The sequence below is a fragment of the Squalius cephalus genome, assembly GCF_949319135.1.
Source record: "Squalius cephalus genome assembly, chromosome: 11".
NCBI lineage: Eukaryota > Metazoa > Chordata > Actinopteri > Cypriniformes > Leuciscidae > Squalius > Squalius cephalus.
This window is the reverse complement of record NC_137132.1, coordinates 33,293,249-33,319,717: the sequence shown is the minus strand read 5'-3', so window position 1 is coordinate 33,319,717 and position 26,469 is coordinate 33,293,249. Positions and strand designations below refer to the sequence as shown.

General features: G+C 38.4%; 1 protein-coding gene across 1 annotated transcript in view; it reads left to right on the top strand.

Annotated features, from left to right (window-relative positions):
* atm (ATM serine/threonine kinase) overlaps window positions 1–22,013 on the top strand; it is an 80,844-nt gene extending 58,831 nt beyond the window's left edge. The window contains exons 44-62 of the mRNA XM_079885905.1: window positions 182–301; window positions 3,306–3,540; window positions 6,885–7,055; window positions 7,174–7,293; window positions 8,970–9,187; window positions 9,267–9,474; window positions 9,574–9,702; window positions 9,792–9,932; window positions 10,457–10,595; window positions 10,914–10,996; window positions 11,100–11,240; window positions 11,849–11,965; window positions 13,221–13,370; window positions 13,519–13,684; window positions 16,008–16,094; window positions 16,183–16,297; window positions 16,496–16,559; window positions 16,646–16,791; window positions 20,533–22,013. Of these exons, the coding sequence (XP_079742031.1) occupies window positions 182–301; window positions 3,306–3,540; window positions 6,885–7,055; window positions 7,174–7,293; window positions 8,970–9,187; window positions 9,267–9,474; window positions 9,574–9,702; window positions 9,792–9,932; window positions 10,457–10,595; window positions 10,914–10,996; window positions 11,100–11,240; window positions 11,849–11,965; window positions 13,221–13,370; window positions 13,519–13,684; window positions 16,008–16,094; window positions 16,183–16,297; window positions 16,496–16,559; window positions 16,646–16,791; window positions 20,533–20,713 (2,731 nt within the window). The 3' untranslated portion in view covers window positions 20,714–22,013. The remainder of the gene's footprint in view (window positions 1–181; window positions 302–3,305; window positions 3,541–6,884; window positions 7,056–7,173; window positions 7,294–8,969; window positions 9,188–9,266; window positions 9,475–9,573; window positions 9,703–9,791; window positions 9,933–10,456; window positions 10,596–10,913; window positions 10,997–11,099; window positions 11,241–11,848; window positions 11,966–13,220; window positions 13,371–13,518; window positions 13,685–16,007; window positions 16,095–16,182; window positions 16,298–16,495; window positions 16,560–16,645; window positions 16,792–20,532) is intronic.
* Window positions 22,014–26,469: the final 4,456 nt, after the last annotated feature.

The window sequence follows — 26,469 nt, the reverse complement described above, 5'->3', positions numbered from 1 at the left end:
TATCGTTATAGTTATCTCTATAGTTATCATTCTTGGTGAGAATGGGCCTCTACACTGGTAAAATAAGGATGTTTTTGTGGATACTTGTCCTCACTTTATGACTTGAGTAACACTTACGAATATAGATCCTGTCCACGAGGCATCATCCATGTGACCTGTGTGTGTTTGCCTGTTCTGCCAGAGGTCATGAGGTGGAGGAGTTGTGTCGTGGGAGTCTGGAGGCCGTGTCTTCACTGTATCCCGCTCTCTGTAACCTGCAGAGGATCAGTGAGCTGCGGGGCGTTGAGGAGCTTTTCTCCAGGTCACGTTACATTCATAGAAGCAAAAGCACTGTTCCCTGAGCACTATTGCAGGGTTCTACACTATGACAATTTGACTCTAAAGACTTCTATCAAGTTTCAAGATTTGATATAATAATTGAGTATCATAGCAAATCTTGAAACTTGATTTTTTCTTGAGGAATCTAAGAACTTTAGAGTCAAATTTTCATAGATTCTAAATGTTATTGTATATGTTTCTGTCAAGTCAAGGTCAAATTTGTGCTATGTAGCTTTTGTGACTAAACTATCTGGGTGCAAAGAGCATCTTTCTCATTGACAGTCACTTAAAATATGATTATATGATGACATGGTAGTTTGATGGCTTGTAAATGTTCCTCAGCCAATCAGCACAGCCCTAATTTTCATGTATATGTAGTCGTTAGTCACATGTGATGTTAGGTTCAAGTGATCAGCTTGCCGGCAGAACTGAGCAAGAACTGAGTATCTGATATACTTCTGCAGGGTTCTGCACAGGGTTATTATCATTATCATTAAGAAAAACTAAAACTATAAAACTATTTTTTGGCTTCGACTAAGAACATGAGTGGCATATGTTTGGCAGTTGAAGGAACACTCCACCATTTTTTGAAATAGGGCTTATTCACCGTCTTTCCTACATTTAGATAGGTGGGCAAACGCATTTTTGTCTCAGTGCATGCATTGTTTTAGTTTGGAAGCGCCACCGCTAGCTTAGCTTAGCATAATGAATGGAATCCTTTGTTGCCAGCTAGCACGTCGTGAGTAAAAGTGATAAAAAAAAGAAAATAAAAAAAAAGAAATGACTTCTTGTGGCCTGCATATTCACAACGAGTACAAATAGCAATGCAGATTAAGACTAGGCGATTTCCTTGGCAGATATTGACTTGGGACTATATTAGGGGGAAGCACTGCTACTTGGGCGCAGAGATATCACACTCACCACCAGTTCGTGTTGACTCTCATCCTCACGTCCTCAGGCTGTTGAGCGATCACAACCTCCTCCTCCTGTCGTTCTATTTCCAAAGCACGCAGCTCCTCTTCTGAAAACTCTGGTTCATAGAGGTATGGTTCTGGCTCTTAACTGTCTGAGAAGTCACCCTCCTCGTCTCTCACAAAATCCACCATGTTCATCGCCATTCACTGTCTACTGTAGGAAAAATAGCCGGCTACTATTCACGCTGGTATGTTGACGGAAGTCGTGGGATTTCATGTGTTGCGTGATATCTCTGCGCCCAAGTAGCAGTGCTTCGCCTGTGCTTCACCCTAATATAGTCCCAAGACAATATCTGCCTAGGAAATCGCCTAGTCTTAATCTGCATTGCTGTTTGTACTCGTTGTGAATACGCAGGCCACAAGAAGTAATTCCTTTTTTTGATATTATTTATTTATCACTTTTACTCACGACATGCTAGCTGGCAACAAAGGATTCCATTCATTATGCTAAGCTAAGCTAGCGGCGGCGCTGGCAAACTAAAACAATGCATGCACTGAGACAAAAATGCGTTTGCCCACCTATCTAAATGTAGGAAAGATGGTGAATAAGCCCTATTTCAAAAAACGGTGGAGTGTTCCTTTAAAGGGGGGGTGAAATGCTATTTCATGCATACTGAGTTTTTTACACTGGTAAAGAGTTGGATTCCCATGCTAAACATGGACAAAGTTTCAAAAACTAAGTTGTACGTTTGAAGGAGTATTTTTGTTCCAAAAATACTCCTTCCGGATTGTCACAAGTTTCGGAAAGTTTTTTTCGAGTATGGCTCTGTCTTACGTAAGATAGGGCGGAATTTCCTTATATGGGTCCTAAGGGCACTTCTCCGGTAAGATCGCGGCCGCGCGCGCACTCGTAGACCAGAGCAAGAGAGTGAAAGCAGTTCGCCATCAAAGCGCCCTGCCCGGCTTTTGGGAAGTCAATGTCACCAAAGAAGTGTGTTTTTGGTTGCCAGGGCAAGACAACCCTGCACAGATTCCCAAAGAACCCAGCGTTAAGGAACCCGTGGATGGAGTTTGTTTTCCTGAGCATAAACGGAGTTGTGTGTAAGACTGTTGTTCCCTGCATTTCGACGATGATTGTTTTATGAACAAAGCCCATATCGACGGATTTGCAGATCGTCTAATGCTTAAGGATCGAGCAGTCACAATGATAAAGGTTCGCGGTCGTGCGTTGGAACCGGACGGTGAGTAAAACTGTTTGTTGAACAAATGTCTCTGTGTGTTGTCACTAGCTTGGCGCGTTAGCACAGCTAAGCTTCGCCCACACGGCCCGCCCCCAGCCGCTCGTTTTTTTCCGGAAAGACTCGGTACAGCCTATCTTTCTGTTAAAAATGTAATAAAACAAAAGACTTTTTGGAGATATGAAGGATGCAATATTACTCTATAGGTACTCAAGATTAACAGGAGATTGAGTGAAAATGAGCATTTCACCCCCCCTTTAAGGTATAATGCAATATAAGAGCGTAAGTGTGTCTGTGTGTGAGTGTAGGTGTTTTTGAGTTCACTATGATAATTAGCTCTTTGCATGGTACTCTGTAATGATAAATATTCTTGAGTTATTGTGAGTATTGATTGTATTGTTTATTTTGTTTTGTGTCTTGTTCTTTCTGTTAACACTTTAAATTCCCCTCAGGGATCAACAAAAGAAGTATTGAATCTTATTGATATGAATGGAAATGCAAACGGATCGTTTTAGTTTTTTATATAGACATAAAAATCAGTTTTACAAAGCAGATGCAGTTTTTTTATTTATTTAAATAAAACTCTTTAAATAAAACTCACTTTTTGTGAGATCTGGAAGTGCTTTGACCCTTAATGTTAAAAAAATAACATGATATCACACACTGCAGTGTTGGGTGTAATGCATGATTAATTAATTACTGTCATTTATTTACTTTTCCCTTAAAAAAGGTCAAATAAGTGATTACTCTATTTTTTTTTTATTATAGATCCAAATACAAGAAATGAGTGTATATGACTTTATATTAATATATAGTTTGTTTCTGTTATTACCAGGCCTGTAACTGACTCCAGCCTCAATGAAGTCTACAGGAAGTGGCAACAGCACTCGGATCTCCTAAGCGACAGTGACTTCAGTCTGGTGGAGCCCGTCTTAGCCTTGCGCTCCTCCGTACAGGAAACACTGATTTCCTCAGAGACGGACCCAGAGAAGAAGAAATACCTGCTTTCTGCCTATTCCTCCCACCTGATGGAGCTGTGCAAGCTGGCTCGTTCTGCAGGAAACACACAGGTCTGTCCGTGTCTGTGTGTCAGTTAGCCAGACTCATGTGTCATTGGTGTAGTGCATTATATTATCATATGAACAAGTCAAATGAATTGGTATAGCATTTTTCACAATACACATTGTTTTAAACAAAAAATCATGATGTTAATGCTTATAACATCTTACCGGTAATGCCTTAAAGTCACTTTTAGCAGATCTGGGGCCGTATTCACAAAGCATTTTATCTTACCACTAGGAGTACTCCTAAATCGCACTAAAAGATTTTAGCTAGGAGTTTTCTCTTAGAAGTTATTCACAACGCCTTTCAGACCTACTCTTAGTAAAGAAAAATGACAACTCCTAAACTAAGAGTGAGTCTTCGTTGCTATGGATGACGCCATTACTCATGCATGAGCTTGACTGAAGTGACCACCTTGATTGGCTGATGATTGTAACGCGGGAATGATTCCAAACACCTCCCCTACGATGATGAGTGACAGGTGACAGGTCTGAGAATGCGTGCGCTACACAAGCAGTGCGAAGGACGGAAGATGATGAATAACTGAATAAATAGCCTAAATGAAAAAAAAAGTAAGGCAAAACAAATAGCCTAGTAGCCTAATGAAACATATGGATTGATGCAATATCTTTGCAACATTATTGAATTAATCTGTCACTATATGCCTCTGCCAACGTTTGCAAAGAGAAGAACATTTTAATTTGATTCACAATGAAACGTTACAATTAGTTTACATGCAATGAGTAGCCTAGTTTTGGTTGTTGTTGGTGGCGTTATTGCATCCCTAGTTATACCTACAATGCAGAATTGTTCCCTCGCGATTGGAAGCTCCTGTAGCCGCCGCATACACATTTCAACATCGCAACGTGAAATGCCACAAAAAGCGGTTTGTGAATAGGTCTTAGTGAGTTAGGAGTCCTCTCGACTTCTTTTAAGCTGTCCCAGGCTTAGGTGCTACTTTTAGGGCTAAAATGCTTCGTGAATTACTCTTAGTCAAAAAAATTAGGAGTCCTAAAGTTACGAGTGACACGCCCATTATTTTTAGGAGTTGCTCCTAAATTCGCCAGCTACTTTTAGCCTTAAAATTCTTTGTGAATACGGCCCCTGGGCAATAATATAGTTTGCATTTTGTGACGATACAAGCAAACCGGTAGTTTGCCGTATAGTACACATAATACATGCCCTACACAATACACAAGTATACTGTATGTATGCAGATAAAGTTGGACATCCAAGTTTATATAAAGAGATGGCCGATAATATAGTTAGATTTTGCAATGAACGAAAATAATCAGGTAGATTAGCGATATATATTAGCAATGTATATATGTAAGGAATAATTGACGACAGGCCGTTGAATTATTAGAAAAATAATGCACACCCGAGGTGGTAATGCGTTCACGACGCGAAGCGGAGTGGCCGTTCACCTCGGGTGTGCATTATTTTTCTGATAATTCAACGGCCTGAAGTCAATTATTCCGCTTATACTACAGTTACCACACCTCGAAACATTGTTCAGATTATGTATTTCAAGACGTTTGTAAAGTTTTTGTCATTAAAACGCTCTTGTATGTAGGACTAATTTCTTACGCATCTAATCCCCTGCCTCCGTTGCTAATTCCAAAACGTCATTTTAGAGTTAGTAACGGAGGTTTGAGCCACTGATAGCAGACTAAAGCTGGGACACACGACTAGCTGACACATTCTCTGACTGTTTTCATCGCAGCAGATTTTAAACACCGACTTTGAACACAGACTGAACGCGCTGAACACGCGTTTGGGCATGATCAGTCATCAAATTACATTCATAACCGGCCTTAAAGTGTGTCCTCGGCTCGGCTTTATGCAGTTATTAGAGAGAGAGATGTTGCAATAATGAGACAGAAAAGCATGTGCGTCAATATTATTATTTATTTATTAATTCAATTCGTTTTAATTCATTCGTTCATTCTTTTTTTTTTTCTATTATTGACAGATGACAGTAGACTAGCCAAATAAATTAAACACTAAGCCCTTTAACAAGTAGGCCTATCAATAATTATTTATTTGTTATATTATCTGCAATAAAAACCCGTGCTGCAGGACTATCCATTTATTTAGCCTATATTCAGTTTAATTTTCTATTGATTATAGATAGCCTAGGACTATATACTTTATTTATTTAAATTAAACTGCATGTTTCCATTGATTGTGAAGCTAGACATTGAAAATTGCAGATCAAGCGCATGGGGCTAAATGTTTTTTTCTTGTTATGAATTGTATCCTATTTTCCGTTATTACAGTTAACTACGCGAAGTGATATGGAACTGTAATGCGGTCAAGACCTGCCTGGAACTACTTTAGCCGTGCTTTTCCCTGAAAATAATGCACACCTTAGAACGTTCGTCAACCAATCAGATTCAAGCATTCAACGGCCCTGTAGTATAAATAGCGATATATACCATATATATATATACCATATGTATATATATATGTATATATATATATATATATATATATATATATATATATATATATATATATATGTATATGTATATATATATATATATATATATATATGTATATATATATATATATATATATATATATATATTATAGTGTACCGTATGTGTGTGGATAAATTTGGTTATATGTCCAGCTTTATATATAGACCTGAGCAATAAACAATTCACATTTTGATACGATATAAACGATCAGGTAGCAAAGATTTAATACACTACATATTGCTTTACATGAGTATACTGTATGTATGCTGGTAAAGTAGGATGTATTATATATAAATGTTTAATTTATCCTTGTGTGATAGAGCGGCACAATTAATCGTTAAAAGATCATGATCAAACACCCACCTGATCTTATATGATTCCTATATGACAACGATTCGGCTGTGTCTATTAAACCTTCGACAAGTAACCACACAGTATCATCATTTTTGTGTTACAATAATTCAGATGATCACAGAAGTACTGGGGTAACATTGTGAGATATAAGCTCGCAATTCTGAGTAAAAAAATGTGATGTGTATGTGTGATGTATTTTTTTTCCTTAGAATTGGACTTTAGAACTCGCAATTGCAAGTTTATATCTCACAATTGCGAGAAAAAAGTCAGAATTGAGTAACACGAGTGTACTGTATGTATCCGGGTAAACTTGGGTATACATATATAGTTGTGTAAATCAATCATCATTTTGAACAATAAGACTTTTGCTTCATATATTAATACCTAACAAACTTTTTTGTGAAATATTTTACTTGAAAAGTTTGTTTGTACTCTGTCATGACATAAAATGCCCCTTTTATGGTATTTTCTTACATAATGCAAAGGCATATGTAATGCATATGTTGTTCTAGCTGGCCGAGCGAGCTGTTTTCCACATGAAGCAACACAGCCTGGTCAGTGGTGGCGTCGGCAGCCGCTCATGGGCCTGCCAGCTGGAGGAGGCTCAGGTGTTCTGGGTGAAGAAGGAACACGGGCTGGCTCTGGGGCTCCTCAAACAGATGATCCAAAAACTAGAGGATCTGGTGAGTTGAAGTGTGCTTAGGGTGGCTTCTATAGTCCATTTCACAGGTGTAGATAATGCCAAATGTGCCAAGTACTCGCATATCTGCTGAATATCACAGAACGTCTTTGTGTGAGCAGGTGTGTGTGAACCCTGCTGTGGTGCCGGTGTATTCGGAGTGTTTGAGACTGTGTGGAAGCTGGCTGGCTGAATCCTGTCTGGAGAGCCCTGCTATCATACTGGAGAAATATCTGGAGAGGGTAAAGCACTCATATATTCTGCAAGGCATGATGGGAAATAAAAGGAATTCAGTGACATAGAAGTAGTCTAAGTGTGCACTATTTCTTTTCTAGTGTCATTGCATATGATATTCATATAGAATAAGCTTTATAACACAATTCTGTACAATGGTAAATGACAAAGTAGGGCTGCATGTTTAATCAAAATAAAACCAAAAACCCGATATTATAATAATAAGAATAAGAATATCAATGTTTATTTTATATAGCGCCTTTCTGCCAATTCAAGGATGCTTTACAATACAACAATGGAAAAATACAACAATAAAGTAGGAGATAACAAGTGTATAGTACATAATACAGCAACACACACAAAAGCACTGTAAAAAATGTCTAACCTCCCCAACTCAAAATTTTCTAGTGACTGGTCACATCTAAATTTTTCAATTGGTCCAAGTGAAATTCTGTACATTTAATTTGATAATTGACAGAATTTCACTTGGGCCAATTGAAAAATTTAGATGTGACCATTCACTAGAAAAGTTTGAGTTGGGGAGGTTAGATTTTTTTACAGTGAGGTGGTTTTCAGTTCTCTTGAAGTCAGGGATATTGGAGATGTCCCGGAGCGATTGTACAATTCTACAATTTGGGAGAGGCAATGCTGATCGCCTACCTCCAAATAATGACAGCTTAAAGCAGGGTGTAACAAGAGATCCCTTACTGGAGGACATAAGCGAGCGACGTGGGGAGTAGGGGTGACGGAGATCATAAATATATTGTAGAGTGGCAGTGGAGAGCTTTGAAGATGATGAGGAGGAATTTATATTGGATTTGATAGAAAACAGACAGCCAGTGTAGATTGCGGAGGATGGGGGTGATATGAGAACACTGTTTGGGAAAGGTGAGATCCATTGAAGCAGAATTATGAATGTTCTGGAGCCTATTGATTAAATTATTGGGAAGAGCGTTGAGCAAAAAAGAGAGCATTGCAGTAGTCAAGACGTGATGTAATGAATGCATGAACAAAGGTTTCAGCATCAGTGGAGCTAAGCATGGGACACAACCTGGCAATGTTGTGGAGATGAAGAAAGGACAAACTGGTGAGAGAAGAAATGTGTGAAGTGAAGGAGTGTGGAATCGAAGGGAACTTTTGGAAGGCAGGTTTGGCCAATACACCATCAATATCTAATGCGGATCACCATAGTGAAGTGGAGGAAGATATGGCTTGGTGTGATTATCAAATCGCAAAGGCTGCAATTTAATTCAATAAATGTATGTGCTTAATAAATGTATAAATGTATGTGCGGCAATTTGTTTTTACACAATCATTTTTATTATTATATTATATTTCTCAAATACTTTTTTTTACAGTTGAAATATAACAGTAGGAATCTTTGTTTTTATTTTGTTTTTATTCAGTCATTTTTATATTTTTATTTAGTAAAAATAATAAAATAAATTATTATTATTATTATTATTATTGTATCCAAAAATCGTATTTAAAATTGTATCCACAGGCACAGCAAACCTGGAATTTTTTTTAAATCACATTTTACATCACAATGTTTATAAGAAAAATCTAAATTCTATTTTTTTTTACCCAAATCATGCAGTACCACAGTATATCGAAGTGCCATGGCCATACCATGGTACCATAACCTTTGTGTTTGTATTAATGATGTGTTGTTGTTGGATAGGCTGTGGAGGTCATTGAGGACCACTGTGGAGATTCGGACGCTAAACTCCAGAGCCAGAAGACCCAGGCTTTCCTTTCGCTGGCCCGTTTTTCTGACGCACAGTACCAGAGCATCGAAAACTACATGAAGTCATCCGAGTTCGAGAACAAGCATGCTCTCCTGGAGAAGGCCAAGGAGGAAGTGGACCTGATGCGGGAGAGGAAGGTCGGCAACAACAGGTCAGCATGAAACTACCTTTTTTAGAAATCTTTTGCTCACCAGTGACACATATACGAAGTGTCTTTTTTTCATGTGCAGATACACAGTGAAAGTTCAGAGAGAACTAGAGCTGGACGTCAAGGCATTGGCTAATCTACAGTCCGACCGCAACCGCTTCCTCCTCAAGGCCGTGGAGAACTACATTCAGTGCCTGGAGCTGGGAGAAGAACATGACACCTGGGTCTTCAGACTGGCCTCCCTCTGGCTGGAGAATGCTGATGTCAAGACCGTGAATGACATGATGAAGGTATGACAACATCTCCCAGAAGTACGGAGGAACCAGAGATGAAAGTCTCTAAATACGGCCAAGATTCTGTGTTGTAATTTGTGTTTGTGCTTTTATTAGATTGGTGTAAAGAAAATCCCATCATATAAGTTCCTGCCCCTGATGTACCAGTTGGCTGCTCGGATGGGCACTAAAGTGTCCAGTTCCGTGACCTCGCAGGACGTGGGCTTCCATCATGTTCTAAACCAGGTAACATTTTCCTTTATTTTTATTCAGAATTTGAACCTCATAAGTGAAATCTACCATAGACGCACAACTGAAATATGTTCTGTCATCAGCTGATCTGTCAGTCATCCACTGACCACCCCCACCACACTCTCTTCATCATTTTGGCACTGGTCAACGCCAACAAGGATGAGAGTTTCTCTCGCAGTCGTCTATCCAAGAGCAGTGCCCGTCAACCTTCCCCTCTGGACTTGGTATAAAACACAGAAGACATAATCATAAGTCTTTTACGTTTTGTCTGAATTGGCTAAACATTTGTTATGAGAAGATATTTCTGCTCTGCTCTAGGAGTTTCTAAAGTCTAAATCAGTGGTTCTCAACTGGTTTGGCCATGGGACGCACATTTTCCCATTGTCATTAAGCCGTGACCCAAATTTTCTGGAATTTGAATCAAGTATTTATTTCTCAAAGATAGTTGACACACACACACAAGTACCGTCCCACTTTATTTAACATACACATAAACTGTAAGAATATCACTAACTCTGATGAATTACAGTATAAGGAAAGGCTATTAAATAGCAGTCCCAAACTAGTTTTTCATAATACAATAAAGTTGTGGAAATAGTTGGAAACTAAGTTACCATGCTAAATACACAATACTAATATGAACTGTTAATAAAACATGGAAATATACTATGTAGAAATACTATGTTTTAGAGTAGTGTCCTGACTAACCTTTTTGTTACCAAAACCTTAATGACGTGTTGCTCTGTAGGAACGGGCCGAGGTCGCTCGAAAGATCATTGACGTGGTTCGTAAAAAGAGACCCAAGATGGTCAAAGACATTGAGACACTTTGCAATGCCTACATCACATTGGCGTACATGGACGCCAGTCGCCATAAAACTGAAAAGAGTGAGTAAAAGTCAACCGTCTGATGAGATTCACTTCCTGTCTATTCCCATTATCAGTTTGCACTTAAAGGTTCAAAATTTTAAGCAATAATTGTACAAATTCAGTGTTTACTTGACAAGTAATAGATATATTGTATGTTGAGTTGATTTTATATTGATGTAATATTCCATAAAAAACAAGAATTGTAAATTTTGATTTCATGGTGACCTTCAGGCAAGTGGTTCTTATAGACTTAGAGTCAAAAATGGTCAACGTTATAAATGTTATATTCTGACTACAGACTGTTTATTGTTTAATATGATTGTCTTTTCTGTGCAGAAGCCATACCTATTCCACCGGAACAACCCATCATGCAAATCAAAGACCTCAATGATGTCGTCATTCCCACCATGGACATCAAGGTGACACATGATCACTGAAAGATCTTCTTTTTTGTCAGAGAAGCCTGTAATCTGTGATGTGTTTACTTGAGTTTGTTGTTGTGTATGTGGCCGTTTCTTTCAGGTGGACCCATCAGGCAAATATGAAGACCTTGTGACTGTCAGGTCATTCAAACCTCACTTTCACCTTGCTGGAGGTGTCAACCTACCCAAAATAATCGACTGTGTGGGTTCAGACGGCAAGAGCAGGAGACAGCTAGTCAAGGTCTGGTTATCCAAGAACACCATCACTTCTTCAGATTTTTTCTTTTTTCTTAAAGGCACACTATGCAAGATTTGTACCTTAATATAACAGCTATGAAATCATTTCGATGGTAAACGAACTCGTAGTAGGGCGAATCACCCCGATAGCAAAGCGGGGGGGGGGCGGGGGGGTTGCTTTACGGCACAACGTCACATACATCAACAACATATGAAGCAGCCTCTATGGAAGACACTAGCACGCATTTCAGACGTGAATCATGGCAGAGTCGACGAAGAAAACGAAGAAAGCGCGGTCGGAAGAGCGCAGAGACGGCTCTGCGTGAGTGGTATTTACTCTAGGGGCCGCTGGTTGAGAAAAATGGAAACTGCATAGTGTGCCTTTAATAATAACATCCAGTCAAAAAGCTGATTTCTTATTTATTTCACTTAGTTGTTTTGTGTTTTTGGACACTAAAATCCTGGAGACCTCTTCGTTTGTTTTAGATACAGAGTGGGGACAAAATCGGCCAAAATCGTCTTAATCTTCTTACTTGTTTAAAACTTGTGTAGGTTTGCCAGTCAGTGTTGTTAATAACTGAATCTGAAGTGAGGTAATGTGTTCTGACACAGGGTCAGGATGATCTGCGGCAGGACGCAGTGATGCAGCAGGTCTTTCATATGTGCTCCACTCTTCTCCAGCGCAACGCAGAAACCCGCAAGAGGAAACTCAACATCCGCCGTTACAAAGTAAAGACACCTTTCATACACTATCCTGACAGCATCTGGTTTTATTAACTAAAACATTCATTAACAGCATTCAGCAGATGTTTTAATGATGTCTATGATTTAAGCTTTATGTGCATACACTTAAAAACATGGTCTGCCTGAATACACAATTGGCTGAAAAGTTGTGCATTAAAATCTTTTAAAGTCCCCTTGTAGTCAATAATTTTATCCCTTAAAACTCATCTTTGATCACCATATTTAAAAAAAAAAAATTATTGGAAAAAAAAAAGTCTTCATGCCTTAAAATAGCTTGAATGTAACTCTACACCCTTGCCTCATTTAGTATACGCGGTTCTATGAATATGCAAATGAGCCCCGCCTCCACTTACTCACACCAGCTCAGAGATCCACTCGCTGACGATCACACGTTGATCTGATTGGTTACAAGGCAGTTTGTGACGTCAAACCGCGTTTTTGAGAACAATACTCAAGAGAAAATACTCAGCAATGGTGTTGACTTATGAATTTGCACATGGTTTGTCTTAAAACATATTAAAAACATTTAACACTTAAGACATATAAACAACATTAAAAGCTTGATTTTCTCCACAGGGGCACTTAATTACACAGGTAGTTCCAGTCAGTTTAATCACCGTTCTGTATTAATGCGCTGCTTTCATTGAATCACACTCGCACACGGAGAAACATTCAGAAGCACAGAATCGTATCAACATTGCCCTGTGGCTTTTATGAATAAAACAGCTTTGCTTCTGAATTGCTACATTATATTTATAAGCGATGAGGGGGTAGCGTCGCTGTTTTTGAAGTAATTAAACTCACAGCTTCATTGGTAGAAGAGAGATGCTGCACAGATAAAGGTAATTCACACACGCCTCTCTCTCTCTCTCTCTCTCAATAATTAATGCAAATAAATGCTATAATTCATTCAAATAAAAGTAATCTTGCCACACTGCTTTATCTCTGTGTCTGATTTGAAGTGGGCAGAATGCTAGATCTAATGAGCAATAACTGAAAGAAAAAAAACAAAACATGATTTTTACCCTTCTAGTCAAACATCAATAGCAGCTTTAACTTGTTAACCATGATATAAGCAGGTTAACCCACGGCTAGCTGTGCATTAAACGATTTGAATACACGATTTAATGCACGAATTGACAATGTGTGTGCGCTTACTGGGTCAAGTAAAATAGCTTTTAGAGCTGTAATGAATATGTAAATATGACTTTATCAACACTGAGCCATGTGTTTGTACCAGGTGGTGCCGTTTTCCCAGCGCAGTGGTGTTTTGGAGTGGTGTTCTGGTACTGTGCCCATTGGAGAGTTCCTGGTGGACCCACAGAAGGGGGCACACAAACGCTTCCGCCCACAAGACTGGGCCAACATGTCCTGTCGCAAGAAAATGATGGTACTGGATTTTATTGCCTTATTTCATTTGTCATCCTGCTAATTCATTCTTACAGGCGTTTTACTATGACCTGTTTGTTTGTAATATTAGGGATTGTCTTTAAAAAAAACTGAAATATTTGACTCATGTTCTCGTTGTGAGGATGTAGGAGGCTCAAAGGCTGGAATTCGATGACAAACTTCAGGCTTTCACAGAAGTGTGCCAGAAATTCCGGCCAGTATTCCGATACTTTTGCATGGAGCGCTTCCTAGATCCTGCAGTGTGGCTGGAGAGACAGCTAGCGTACACTCGCAGTGTGGCCACCTCTTCTATCGGTACTCATACACACAGCATCATGACTCACAAGTTTTCCATTTGACCATAAACTGATTATTGGTGACATGCAGGGTCGGAAAATAACGGGGGCTTGGGCAGGGCCGGCTCTGTAAATCTGGGGGCCCTAAGCAGGATCATTTTGGGGCCCTGCCTTGCAGTGAATAATGGAGTATTGCCACCGCAAACCAGCAACTGTATACAATCTAACCCTTACATTCATCTGTACCTCTTTTAACATTATTGCCCACAATTACTTTACTGCTTATTAAAGTACACTCACTGAAACAGTAAAAGTAAAGATTACAGATTTAAACCTTTAGTATTTAAAAATCTTCAATAAAGTTGTTGCATATAGGCCTACTACAGGTGTTGCCGGAGTCTCGATCTTTGAACTTCTTTTCCCTTTTCCACACTTTAAAAAGAGGGAGAAGTTGGACCAGTAGGCTAATTTCTTTGCTTCCTTCTAAAGTGATTTAAACATATTCTTCTATATTGATGTATCAAAGAGATTAAAAATTCAGCAAAAGATTCTAGTTTGAGTTGGTATTTATTTTTATATATATTCCAACTACAAAAACACTACTTCAGCGAACATTAGCCAAATGTGTATATAAAATGTTTAGTTATAAAATATATAGGCTACATAAATCTAATAAAAACTCTAGGTAACACTTTTTACATTTTACAGAGTCATTGTTGCACATTACATGTAGTTCATACAAAAATAATTCTACAGTTAAAACTGCTTAAAATGTGGATTTCGTTGAAGTGCCTCTACTATAATGGGATAATGTCCACTTTAACGCACCGTCTGGTTGCCGAGAAACAGCGCCGCGAATTGTGCAGAAAATGCAATAGGCCGCTCTTTGTGCATTGTGTAATGTGCCAAGTTAAAAAATTCATAAAAAATAATTCTACAGTAAAAACTTCTTAAATGTGGATTTCGTTAGCCGGCTCTGGGCTTGGGGCAAAATACACCAAAAATGAACAAAAATGGTCTCCAAATTCAAGATAAGGGGGCAGAAAATGCCTCTACAATCTATTACAGCTGTCATGAAATGAATGAAAAGTGTTGATTGCGACATGGCATTTAGATGCAGCATTGAGCATTAAATCCAATCACAGACGTTTCTGTTGAGCTTATGAATGCAGAGGCCAGTCCGAGTCACCGCTGAAAACACTGGGGTTTTGTTCATTCACTCACTGACTAAATGCTGCTGTCCTGTAGATTCTCTCATCATAAACAACAAAGTGTAGATCTGATATAAGTAAAGGATGGACCTCTTCAGTGATGGGGAATGCTATCGTATCACTTTCTGTATGTAGTTTATTCCTAGTTTTGTTTCACATGCTATTAAAATAACTACTGTGAATTGTTCTAATAAACAAATACATAAATGTCTGTGTAGCCAAAATATGACGTGCCATTTCTCCAAACACATTTTATTAAATGGCATTAATAATAATCACTACTACTACAATAATAATCACCACCTTTGAGTAACTCTCAGGGTTTGTACAAGGTGTTTTAAGTCCTGGAAAAGCCTTGAAAACAGCCATATTTACGAAGAGGGACTTGAAAAGTGCTTGACTTATTTAAATACAATATATATATGAAATGTAATTTTTTCCAGGAAAAAATACACACAAATGCAATCTTTTCACGCAAAATTAACACTGCAGCCCTCGGTACGGTACGCCAACATTATAATCTAAAATATTATTTATTGAAAAATAATAGCCATTATAAATGTTCTCGAACATTAAATACGTTGTAAGTTGTATTTTGGATACCTTATATCTGTATTTGAGTTTTTTGAGTTTTAAAAAATCCTTAAAAAACACTAAAGATATTGTTTGATAAGTGCGATCCCTTGAAAACCAAACAAGTAGTGCTTGAAAAGTCCTTGAAAGTCCTGGAATTTAATTTTACAGTATCTGTACGAACCCTGGTCTGTGTAAATAAACATAAATGCTGTGTCAGATGCAGCTTCTGTTCTACCTTAGCTGTAAAGATGGCTTTTGTTAATGTTGATAACATTTTATTGATAATGGTCTGTAGTATTCTGATTGATTGAAGTACTTGGTTAAATGTATGTAGGCCTATTTGACGTAGAGGGCAACACGGATACATTTAATTTGATAATTACAAAAGTAAAAATAAAAAATCCCCCTGGAAATCAATTCCGTTCCAATATTAATGGAAAAGTTCATTTCTTCCTCAGATTTTCCGAACCCCTTTAAAATACAATATTATTCCCTGAATTTCATAGACAATCATGTGAATGATGTGAAAGTAGTGATGTGTCTTGTGTCTGACAGTGGGTTACATCGTCGGCCTGGGCGATCGGCACATTCAGAACATTCTCATTGATGAACAGACTGCAGAACTGGTCCACATTGACCTCGGTATGTGTACACCGAAAACTAACGCTTCGCAAGGTCTTGGCTCTGTTCGCGTTTTACATTGTCACCTTTTCGTCGTCTCTCCGCACAGGTGTTGCGTTTGAGCAGGGTAAAATCTTGCCCACCCCTGAGACGGTTCCCTTCAGACTGTCTCGGGACATCGTGGATGGGATGGGCATCACAGGGGTGGAGGGCGTCTTCCGGAGGTCAGTCTTAAGGAGGTGTTCTCACATTTGAACCCACTGAACCTGATCTAAACCGGGTTTTGTCAACTCTAAACCTACTCTGAAACCTATAACTGAAATGAATCAAGTGTAAAAACACCAAAATGGGACTCTTGATGTTTTGTGACATTATAATCAATTTCTGTGAAAGGAACTGAACAATTATTATCTTTTTTTTAGATGTTGTGAGAAAACAATGGAAGTTATGAGGAGTTCTCAGGAAGCCCTGTTGACCATTGTGGAGGTAAACAGATTCATTTATCCCATCTCACACTTGACGGGTGTCATTCGTCGGTAAAGTAATGTTTGATTTTGTGTGTGTGTGCGCAGGTGTTGCTGTACGACCCTCTGTTTGACTGGACCATGAACCCTCTGAAGGCCTTCTACCTGCAGCAGCACGATGAGCAGGCGGAGCTCAATGCCACGCTCAACCCCACGCCGGGCGCAGACGAGATCGACGCGCATCGCAAGGCCAGGTAACACTCATTTCACACACTTAAAGGAACACTCCACCGTTCTTTCATATTACACTATGTTATTCCCTTAACTAAGACGAGTTGATACATACCTCTCTCGTCTCAGTGCGTGCACTCAATCGCTCTGGCGCGCGGCGACACTTTGATAGCACTTAGCTTAGCCCAGTTCATTCATTAGGGTCCAAACAGAGATGAAGTTAGAAGCGACCAAACACCTCCACGTTTTCCCTATTTAAATACAGTTATACGAGTAGTTACACGACCAAGTATGGTGACACAAAATAAAACGTGGTGCTTTTCTAAGCGGGTAAAAAGGATAACTATAATGTATGGCGGAATAGCACTTGGGAGCACTTCGACTCGGCGCGGTAATATCATCACTCCTGAAAAATCCTCTCCCCTCTCCCTCTCACTTCTGTCATTAGAACCAACGTGACTTTTTACTGCGCCGAGTCGAAGTGCTCCCGAGTGCTATTCCGCCATACTGCAACTGCAGGCTCTGACAATCGATTTATTTTGATTAATATGTGCGAGGTAGAGAGAGCAAGACAGCGCCTCTTGTTTACACTTTCGCCTGGCTCGGAAGAGAGAGAGAGAGAGAGCGCGCGCGCGACCAGGTCTCTTTCTCTGCTCGTTCTTTCAGTTAAACGTGCGCCCTGTCACAAGCGCGGCAGTTCATCTACATTACTCACCAATCAAATAAGACTTTGGCGGGACAAAAAAAAATCGCTTTGGCGGGCGCTAAAACAAGTTCAATGCAGGAAAATCGTATCTCTACTATCAAACTACAAAAATGGCCGAACGGGGTGGAGTTTAACCGAGTGTCACCTCTGCAACCTGGAGAGGGGGCGGGGTATGAAGTCTCATTTGCACCAAAACGAGTTGCTCTCATACGCACATCAGAAAAGGGGTAGAAAAGGGGCCTGTGGAGCTATAATAATGAGGAATTCAGACCCAAGCATTGCAGTTCCGCTTTATATAGACCACAAATGTATGATTTATATGTAAAAAGGAAAGATTTAAAAGCATATGTCTCCTTTAATGCAAAACAATAGTAATTTTATGATAAAGTTAACTTTATGATTAAAAGCACCCCAGATCTGGTGCTACTGCTCTCAGATGTTACTCTGGAGACCTGAACATACATTGAATTTAAGGCACTAAAACTTAATGTTGAGCATGAACAAATATCAGCTTTTCACACTACGTTTGAACGTACTTTTACAAGGGTCAAACATCCTATTATTTCAAATTTTGAGGCGTAATATCAGTTTTACCCTTGAACATGAAGCCCTATTTTGAATGTGGCACAGGTATAAATCGTGAAACACTGCTTAGGAAGAACGTCTGCAAGTCTGTTGCAATTAATCATAAACTGCACCTCATGAGCTTTGTGTAGTTTTAAAGCCTGATGATGAAACAAGCATCCTTTTTGATACATTAGGCTTATAGTATGATAGAGGAGAATATAGAGCTCACACTCAAGGGAAAAAAAACAACATTTTAACATGATTCAAATATTCAATTTGGTGCAGTTGCTGATATTTATATGGCCAAAAAGTAAGATAAAATTCGAATTGCTTGTAATGTAAATCAATGAGATCTTTATAACAGTATAGCAGACTACTTACATAAAATGCATATAAATATCTGTTGTCAAGTCTTAGTATGATATTTAAATGCTTAGTTTTATGATCAAAGCTTTGTAGTTTTTATTGTGGAGGGAAAAACATATGTAATGCAATGATGAAAGCCTGATTTATCATATTTTCTAAACAATGATGTATGGATAATAAAGTAAATTTCGAGTTGCTTCAGTCCAGTATGTGTTCATCATGAAATATTAACAATATAAAAGTTATTCTTACATTTACTACTATAAAAAACAGTAAAGATTTCACAGCAAAAACTTACTTTTACCTGTTAAACAAATAACTGTTAATCAGACGGCATGTAGTCGATTTTGTACAATAGGATTATTAGCAAGTTTTGATCATGTTAGTAATTTAAGGATTTTTCCATATCAAATATGAAATATACAATGTCTCGTGAATGTGCTAATTGTTACAATTGGGTCTCTTAAATTATGATCTGCGCAATGACAGGATTTGGCTATAACTGCTAAATACAGTCAAACCAAAAATTATTCAGACACCAGATATAATTTGAGATATTTGTTTACTAGTGGGTGCAGGACAATATAGTTCATTTATGTAAGTGAAGATAGCACAATAAAGTAAACTGTGACATATTATACCCAACAATTCTTCATACAGTGACTACCAGTAATATTTATAAAAAGTTAGGACCAAAAAGTATTCAGACACTTTGACCGGATCATGTTTTTCAACGTGTTTTTCTTCATTTGCTAATGCGACATTTTTACACACACGCATTGCTTGGTAATCGGTTGAGCTAAACTGGTATTATCGAATTGTGTAGTTAAATTTAACAGCTGACAGATATTCAGCATAATTCATCTGTGAGACGGTCTAACAGAAGGATGGACAAAACCAGTGAAATATCAACTGAGTTCTGCTCATATTTTATTACCATTTTCTAAACTATAGCGAATAAACTGTGATAATGTGAGAAATGTTGAAGGTGTCTGAATAAATGTTGGTCTGACCGTATATCCATTTACCTCAGTACTGGTGTAGTTACAGTATTTTACCTTTGTACGGCAGTATAGAGTTGGTAAGAGTCGTGATCAGAACTGTATGCACACACACCCTAATCTGAATTAAAGGACAAGTTCGATATTTTACACTTAAAGCCCTGTTTACAGAGCGTTTCTGGTGAAATAGAACGGTTAAGATTAAAATTTGGACAAATGCCGCTGTCCCGAGAATTTTAGGTTTCTTTCGCTTTCCCCAAAACCTCTAGAATGGGTGTATAGGTGCACTCGAACAATCCTTCCTAATACGCATTAAACTTTCGTTTACAAAGACGTGAAACTCACCGAGTGGTCAGGGGTGTCCACTGATATGCTCACACAAAAATCGCTGCAAAATATGCTTTCCAACAGGTGTTTTACCATTCGTTGTAAATAAACTGTGGACCTATTTTTCCAAACATCTCACACCCGTACATTCTTCCGTTGAGAGCTTGAATAATAGACACTCCAGCCCAGTTGGTGGCGATAATGCACCTTTGCAAGCAAACCACTGGCATTTCAGTTTGCGATCCGCCGTAAAAAAAAAACACAAGAAGAAGAAGAAGAAAACAACCCCATTTCAGTTTCCGCGCAGAGTAATACCGTACCTCACATCACATCCAATACAAGTCAATGGAGGAGACAAAAACTACGATAAAACCTGTTGGAAAGCATATTTTGCAGCGATTTTTGTTTGAGCATACCAGTGAACAACCCTGACCACTCAGTGAGTTTCACGTCTTTGTAAACGAAAGTTTAATGTGTTTTAGGAAGGATTGTTCCAGTGCACCTATACACCCATTCTGGAGGTTTTGGGGAAAGCGAAAGAAACCTAAAATTCTCGGGACAGCAGCATGTGTCCAAATTTTTATCTTAACCATTCTATTTCATCAGAAACGATCTGTAAACAGGGCTTTAAGTGTAAAATACCGAACTTGTCCTTTAAGGTTTTAAGTGAAAACACAGGTGTATTAAGCTTGTGGACACATTTCTCCAGTGCAAGGCCATGTTTATTTGCATAGCGCTTTGGATTCCTGCAGCAAAGCTTGCTTGAAGCACAGTGATTGTGTGTTGTGTTTGTGCAGTGACAGTCAGAGCTTTAATAAAGTGGCGGAGCGAGTGTTGCTGCGCCTGCAGGAGAAGCTGAAGGGTGTTGAGGACGGGACGGTGCTCAGCGTGGGTGGCCAGGTAAACCTCCTCATTCAGCAGGCGATGGACCCCAAAAACCTCAGCCGCCTCTTCCCCGGATGGCAGGCCTGGGTCTGACACACTTTGATTCTTACACCAAAGAAATCTGCATATGAAATAATACAGTGGAAATGCCTTATGACTGTATTCTCATGCGCTTTGTGACATGGAATGTTTATTAACTCTGAATGTCCATCTTTAATATGTTGCACTATTAGCCTGTATATAATTAAATGATTTGAATATATTTAGCACTTAGCAATGTTTATTATAGCCTAATACTTCTAGTGAACAGTTGAACAGTCTGATCTGTTTTTGTAAGGTTTTGTTAAAAACATTTCGATCGATAATGCTTCTGGAACAAATTGAAAACATATTTTTATTCAATGTCACCACAAGCTTTGAATTGTATGTATTAAATATGAATGTTTACTTAATAATAGCTAACAATGGAATTGAAAAGAAAGAGTAAAATTAAACAAAAAGGTCATCAAAGTTTTTGATGATCAAAGTTTGGTTCATGTTGTAATGTGTACCTTATCCACAGTACAGATATTACTTATCGGATGCACAATAAATCACGGTTAAACTGTTAAGCTCTCAATCATCTCAGTTTAAAACACATTTTTCATAGTAAAACGATGACTAATAGTTTCTTTCATTTAACATGTGGAATTGCATTTGGTTAAAGTCCACAGGAAATAATAAACATTGGACTGCCATAATATCAAATCTTGATCAAGGGTTTTCAAACAACATGTTTTATAATATTTATAATTTTTTTCACAGTATAAATGGGGCATTATATATTAAAACTATGTATAGGTAATAAGAACATGAAGTGTTGCTCACACAAAAATAAGAGAAACACACATGAACAAAAAAATTGAAACATAACATTACAAAATAATAATAAATTACAAAAACATACATAAAATACTCAAATATACAGTCACCATACTGTAAATTATAAGGTGATAAATAGAACATTTTTATATTTTATGTAAAGCTATGGATATTTTTAAATATATTTATTTTATTAACTGTATTGCTAACCAACTTTACCATATAGTTAGTTTTACTGTAAAATATTGTAATGTAACTCTTAAAAAGCAGGTTTTTACTGTAGCTTTTATACATTGTATTTCTGATACAAGCACAACCAGTTCATTTCCAATGAAAGAAACCATTTCCACGAACAATATACTGTTATTTAAAGGGTTTTCTGAAAATGAATATGATGAATGAATATGATTTCAGCAGTGTTGGGAAGATTACTTTGGAAATGTAATAGGTTACAGATTACAAGTTACCCTATTTAAAATGTAATAAGTAGTGCAACTATTTCAATTACTTTATTAAAGTAATGTAACTGATTACATTTGATTACTTTTCTAATTAATGTTTTCAGCTGTTAATCATTTTCAAACATTTATTTAGCCTTGTACTCAACACTGATTACTATCATAGCTCCTAAATATCCTTCACAATATAATTCAAGCCAAGAAATAAGAATTCATGCTGATGTTGTCCACTTTGAAACCTCGAGTGTTTCCAAACTTTCTTAAGGCACTGTATGTCTGGCGATAGAAGCAGATTTGTACCCCTGATAACCTCATACTGTCTCTACTGTACACTTCTGCCTGCTACAGTATCCCATGAGACTTAACCACATACTGTACAATCTCTGCTTCATTAATCAGTGTGTGGGTGCAGTTAATGAAGTTATAAAGAGTCAGTGGAAGGACTGCAGTTGAGCTGCACAATCATTAGAGATGCTTGAGGTTCATTAGTGGCTTCATGAGGCAAACATAGTTTAAAACAGTTGCCGAGAAGCTGTTACGTAACTCACAAAACGACTTTAGTGTGTGTGTGTGTGTGCGCAACTCCTCAAAAACTGACCACAAAACTCTAGAAACCAAAAACAAAAACCACAATCTGAAAATCTAGCTAGTTCTACTGATTTTCCCAAGTTGATATTAGTAATCTAGCCAATGATTTATCCAAAGCTATTTATGGAATACAATACTACACTACAGGGACCGTCCATATCGAGGATCTCTGGAGGCATTACTCCAAACACTCCACAAGTTGTCCCACCTAAAAAGCATGGTTGTGGGGGATAAAGTGGGATATTGGAAAGTACTGAAAAACATACAAACTTTGGGGTACCATTTCAGTTCGACAACTAAGTTACCATCACCTGACAAATTATTAAACATTTAACTCCTCGGCAGCATTTTTGATCATATTCACAAAATTGTAATGGCCTCGTCCTGGTCGATATTTCATTCGGTAACATCTGGCAGCTTTGATTTATATGCTGTTGAATGTTTGATGATCACGTTAGCTTACTTGTGCGTATGCAACTTCTATAAGCCCCTTCTAGTTTACGCAGATCATCGTCGTCACTTGTTTTTGGATCCGGAGACGCTGTACTCTTTCAGAAGATCTGTAACAGCGCCCCCTACCGTATAACAGTGAAAACATGTGTCATGAATAACGGAAGATCTTGTCAATGGAGTTTGACCTGGTTGTTTTTGGCAGTGTTCAGCATTTCCTGGACTGAATATGAGCACATCCACAGAGAGTTGAGCACTGCACTCAAAACACTAATGTGAGATTGAGGAAAGAATCAAGGCATGGAAGCTTGTGGACATTTGCATTTATTCCAGGTACCTTTCAGATGTTCCAGACCAAAGCAGTTCAATTCAAATCTGTCTAGAGTAGTGAGTTAGAAATATCAAATTAAATATCAATTTTAATAATTAATTAGCAATATACATGTATATTCAAATTATTCGAATACATTTATAATCATTCAATTTAAATTAAGTGCCAGATTTATTAAACAGGGCAAATTAGCGTGAGAGCGCAATCCCATAAAAGTGCAGATGAGGGAAAGTCCTGCGGGTGAATCTACTGTCAATGAACATTTCCATAATGACCAACACAATCTACCAAGAGCAGCGCAAATTAACATAGATTTGCAAACAAGCAGAGCCGATGATAATCAGGTGTGGGTAATCTACTAACAATACAGAAACAGAAAATTGAAGATAGCATGGCTTGGCAAACGATATGTTGGGATATCGTCATCTTCTGGCATTTAAAATACACAATTCAAAACGCGAGTGTATTGGAAACATCACCACTAGATGCCGCTAAAAATCACACACTGTACCTTTAACTGATGTGATATGTGATTTAAAGGAGAACTCGGCAACTCTAGCGAACTCTAGTCACTTCTTCGCTGATTTTCCCTTTTGTTGTCGCATGTTTTCCCCACGAGCTCCCCCTACAGCTGTGGGGGGGCGTATATTTCATAACACGGTCGTAAAAAACTCACTTGCGGCAGCCTCCTCCCCCTCTCTACCGCTGCTCATGTACGTTTGTTATGATCGGAGCAAGCCAACTGTATCGTGTGGAGCTATGTCTACCGAGGTGGGTAACCTGGTAATACATCATACATGCGTGTGTGTTTATGTCGAATTGCCGTAAAGCAATTCGTGTTTCGCGCTCGTTCTCGTTCTCGCTTCTCACGAGACTTCCAATTTCTATCTTGCCGGGACGGTAGTCCCCAAGTTGCAAGGTTGGTTTTCCGCCTGGGAACGCTGGGGGGAGCGGGGAAAGTCACCAATATCACCAGAACAGGTTGTTTAACCATCCAAATGATTTCTAGACATTAAGATTTCTTAGTTTTATTAAGTTAAAAAAGTTACCAAGTTCTCCAGATTTAGTAACAGCTTGCATCAGCACAATCAGCACAATCCCTCTTTTGGTGTTAATAAATTAGGCATGATTCAATTAAATATTCTCCTCCCATACATTTTGCGTCTGAAAGGGAAACTCTAAAAAATACTTATGCATTAAGGTCAGCTGCAAAAATAACTGCCCACGCCTAATTTATTAACACCAAAAGAGGGATTGTGCTGATGCAAGCTGTTACTAAATCTGGCCTTAAATCACATCAGTTAAAGGTACAGTGTGTGATTTTTAGCGGCATCTAGTGGTGATGTTGCGAATTGCAACCAACAGAAGTTACGGTGGCCGACAGGTAAGGGTGTCACGTTTCTCCAAATCCTCGATTCAATTACATTTTCGATTCTAAAGTCACGGTTCGATTCGATTCTCGATTTAAAAAAAAAAAAAATTGAAAGCACAAGCTATGCCATTTTTAGACTTTTATGCAATATAATAATATCTGACCTTTGTTCGCAATGTACCACACACTACATTGTCAAATTTAAAACGTTTATTAACACCATAATGTAACAATAACTTATATCTTCAGTCAATTGGAAACTTAAACAATATAACCTATTACCTATTATAGTCCCGGGGCTCCCTGGACTCCTCAGAGCAGTCACAATAGCACGGCGAATAGCACGGCGTTTTAAATTGGGTTCCCACAGCCTTTGCAGCGCAGTACGAGAGAACGTTCTATTAAGGGAACGTACTTGGTTACTTGCGTAACCTCGGTTCCCTTAGAGATAAGGGAACGAGTACTGCGTTGCCTTGCCGTGCTATTTCGCTCATATCTTGTACTTCGCTTCAGTCGATTTAAACCTAAAGTCTTTTGGCGAGTTTTCTCTGAATTTATACACTTCAGCCGCGTCCAAATTGGCGCGCTTGAGGTTAGCAGGGCGCCAAGCGCTCTCATTGAACCGCACGCCACTGCTAACTCGCCATAGGTTCGTGCAGTTGCCGCAGCACAGACAATCAGCTCGCTCAGACGAGCTACTGTATGATGCTCTCGCTGTGCAGCTGCAATGCGTTTTAAAATAAAGGCTTCAATATTCTCGAGAAAAGGAGTTTTACCTATTACAGGCAAGCCGAGGTGACGTGACATATGGGGCGTGGCAGCATCGACGATTCCATTTTTTGATTCGATAATCGAGATTGAGCATTAATTTCGATCATGACACCCTTACCGACAGGAGATGTCGTCGTCTGAGACAGCAGAGAGTAGTCAGTTACGCAATGAGGGTTTCTTTACAACGATAAAGTAAGAAATTAGGTTTACTTAATTATTCAGTAAAACGATATGTTATTGTGAGTATTATTGTTACTTTTTCATCATTGTGTCAGTGTTTTATTCGCTGACTTTAGCTAGCTTCTTTGCACAAAGAACAACATAGTGACGAAACGCGTTTGTCCGTTCAGGGCCACTGTAGAAACATGTCGGCGCATTTCAATGTAAGCGGACGTATGTAGTGGTGTATGTAGATAGAAATGGCTCATTTTAAGGTAATAAAAACATAACGGTTCATTAAGTAAGGTCTTTATACACCACTGAAAACAGTTATGTATATGATATTGCATTTCTTTTTCACATTTAAAAGTCTGGAAAAACTCAACTGAATGTTTCTCATGATCTTGCAATGTAAAGGCCCAGATTTTTCCAGCCCATCTTCACAGATGTTTTTCTTTCTTATGTGAGATCGTCTAATGATGTTTAGTGAATGTTTACACTGCTCTTTTCCATACAATGAATGGGGATGGACCTAAAAAATACTGACCCCACAATTGAATGGGATATTGAATGGTAGTGTTTCCTGTGCTTCTGTTAAAACAACAATAACAAAATCAATTAAATCCGATTCTCACAAAATATTGACCATTATTTTAGACATTTGATTCACATACCTAAATTATAGAGCCATAGTCTCACACCAGCTTCACCTGCATGATCTCAGCATCACAAACCCACCACAACTTTACACTAATTAATTTCGTCACGTACATACTTGCCAAATCAGATAATAATTGGCTTAATTCTTTTAAGTGTGAAAAGCCCTGTAATCTACTAGAAAAAATCATTTCACAAGATT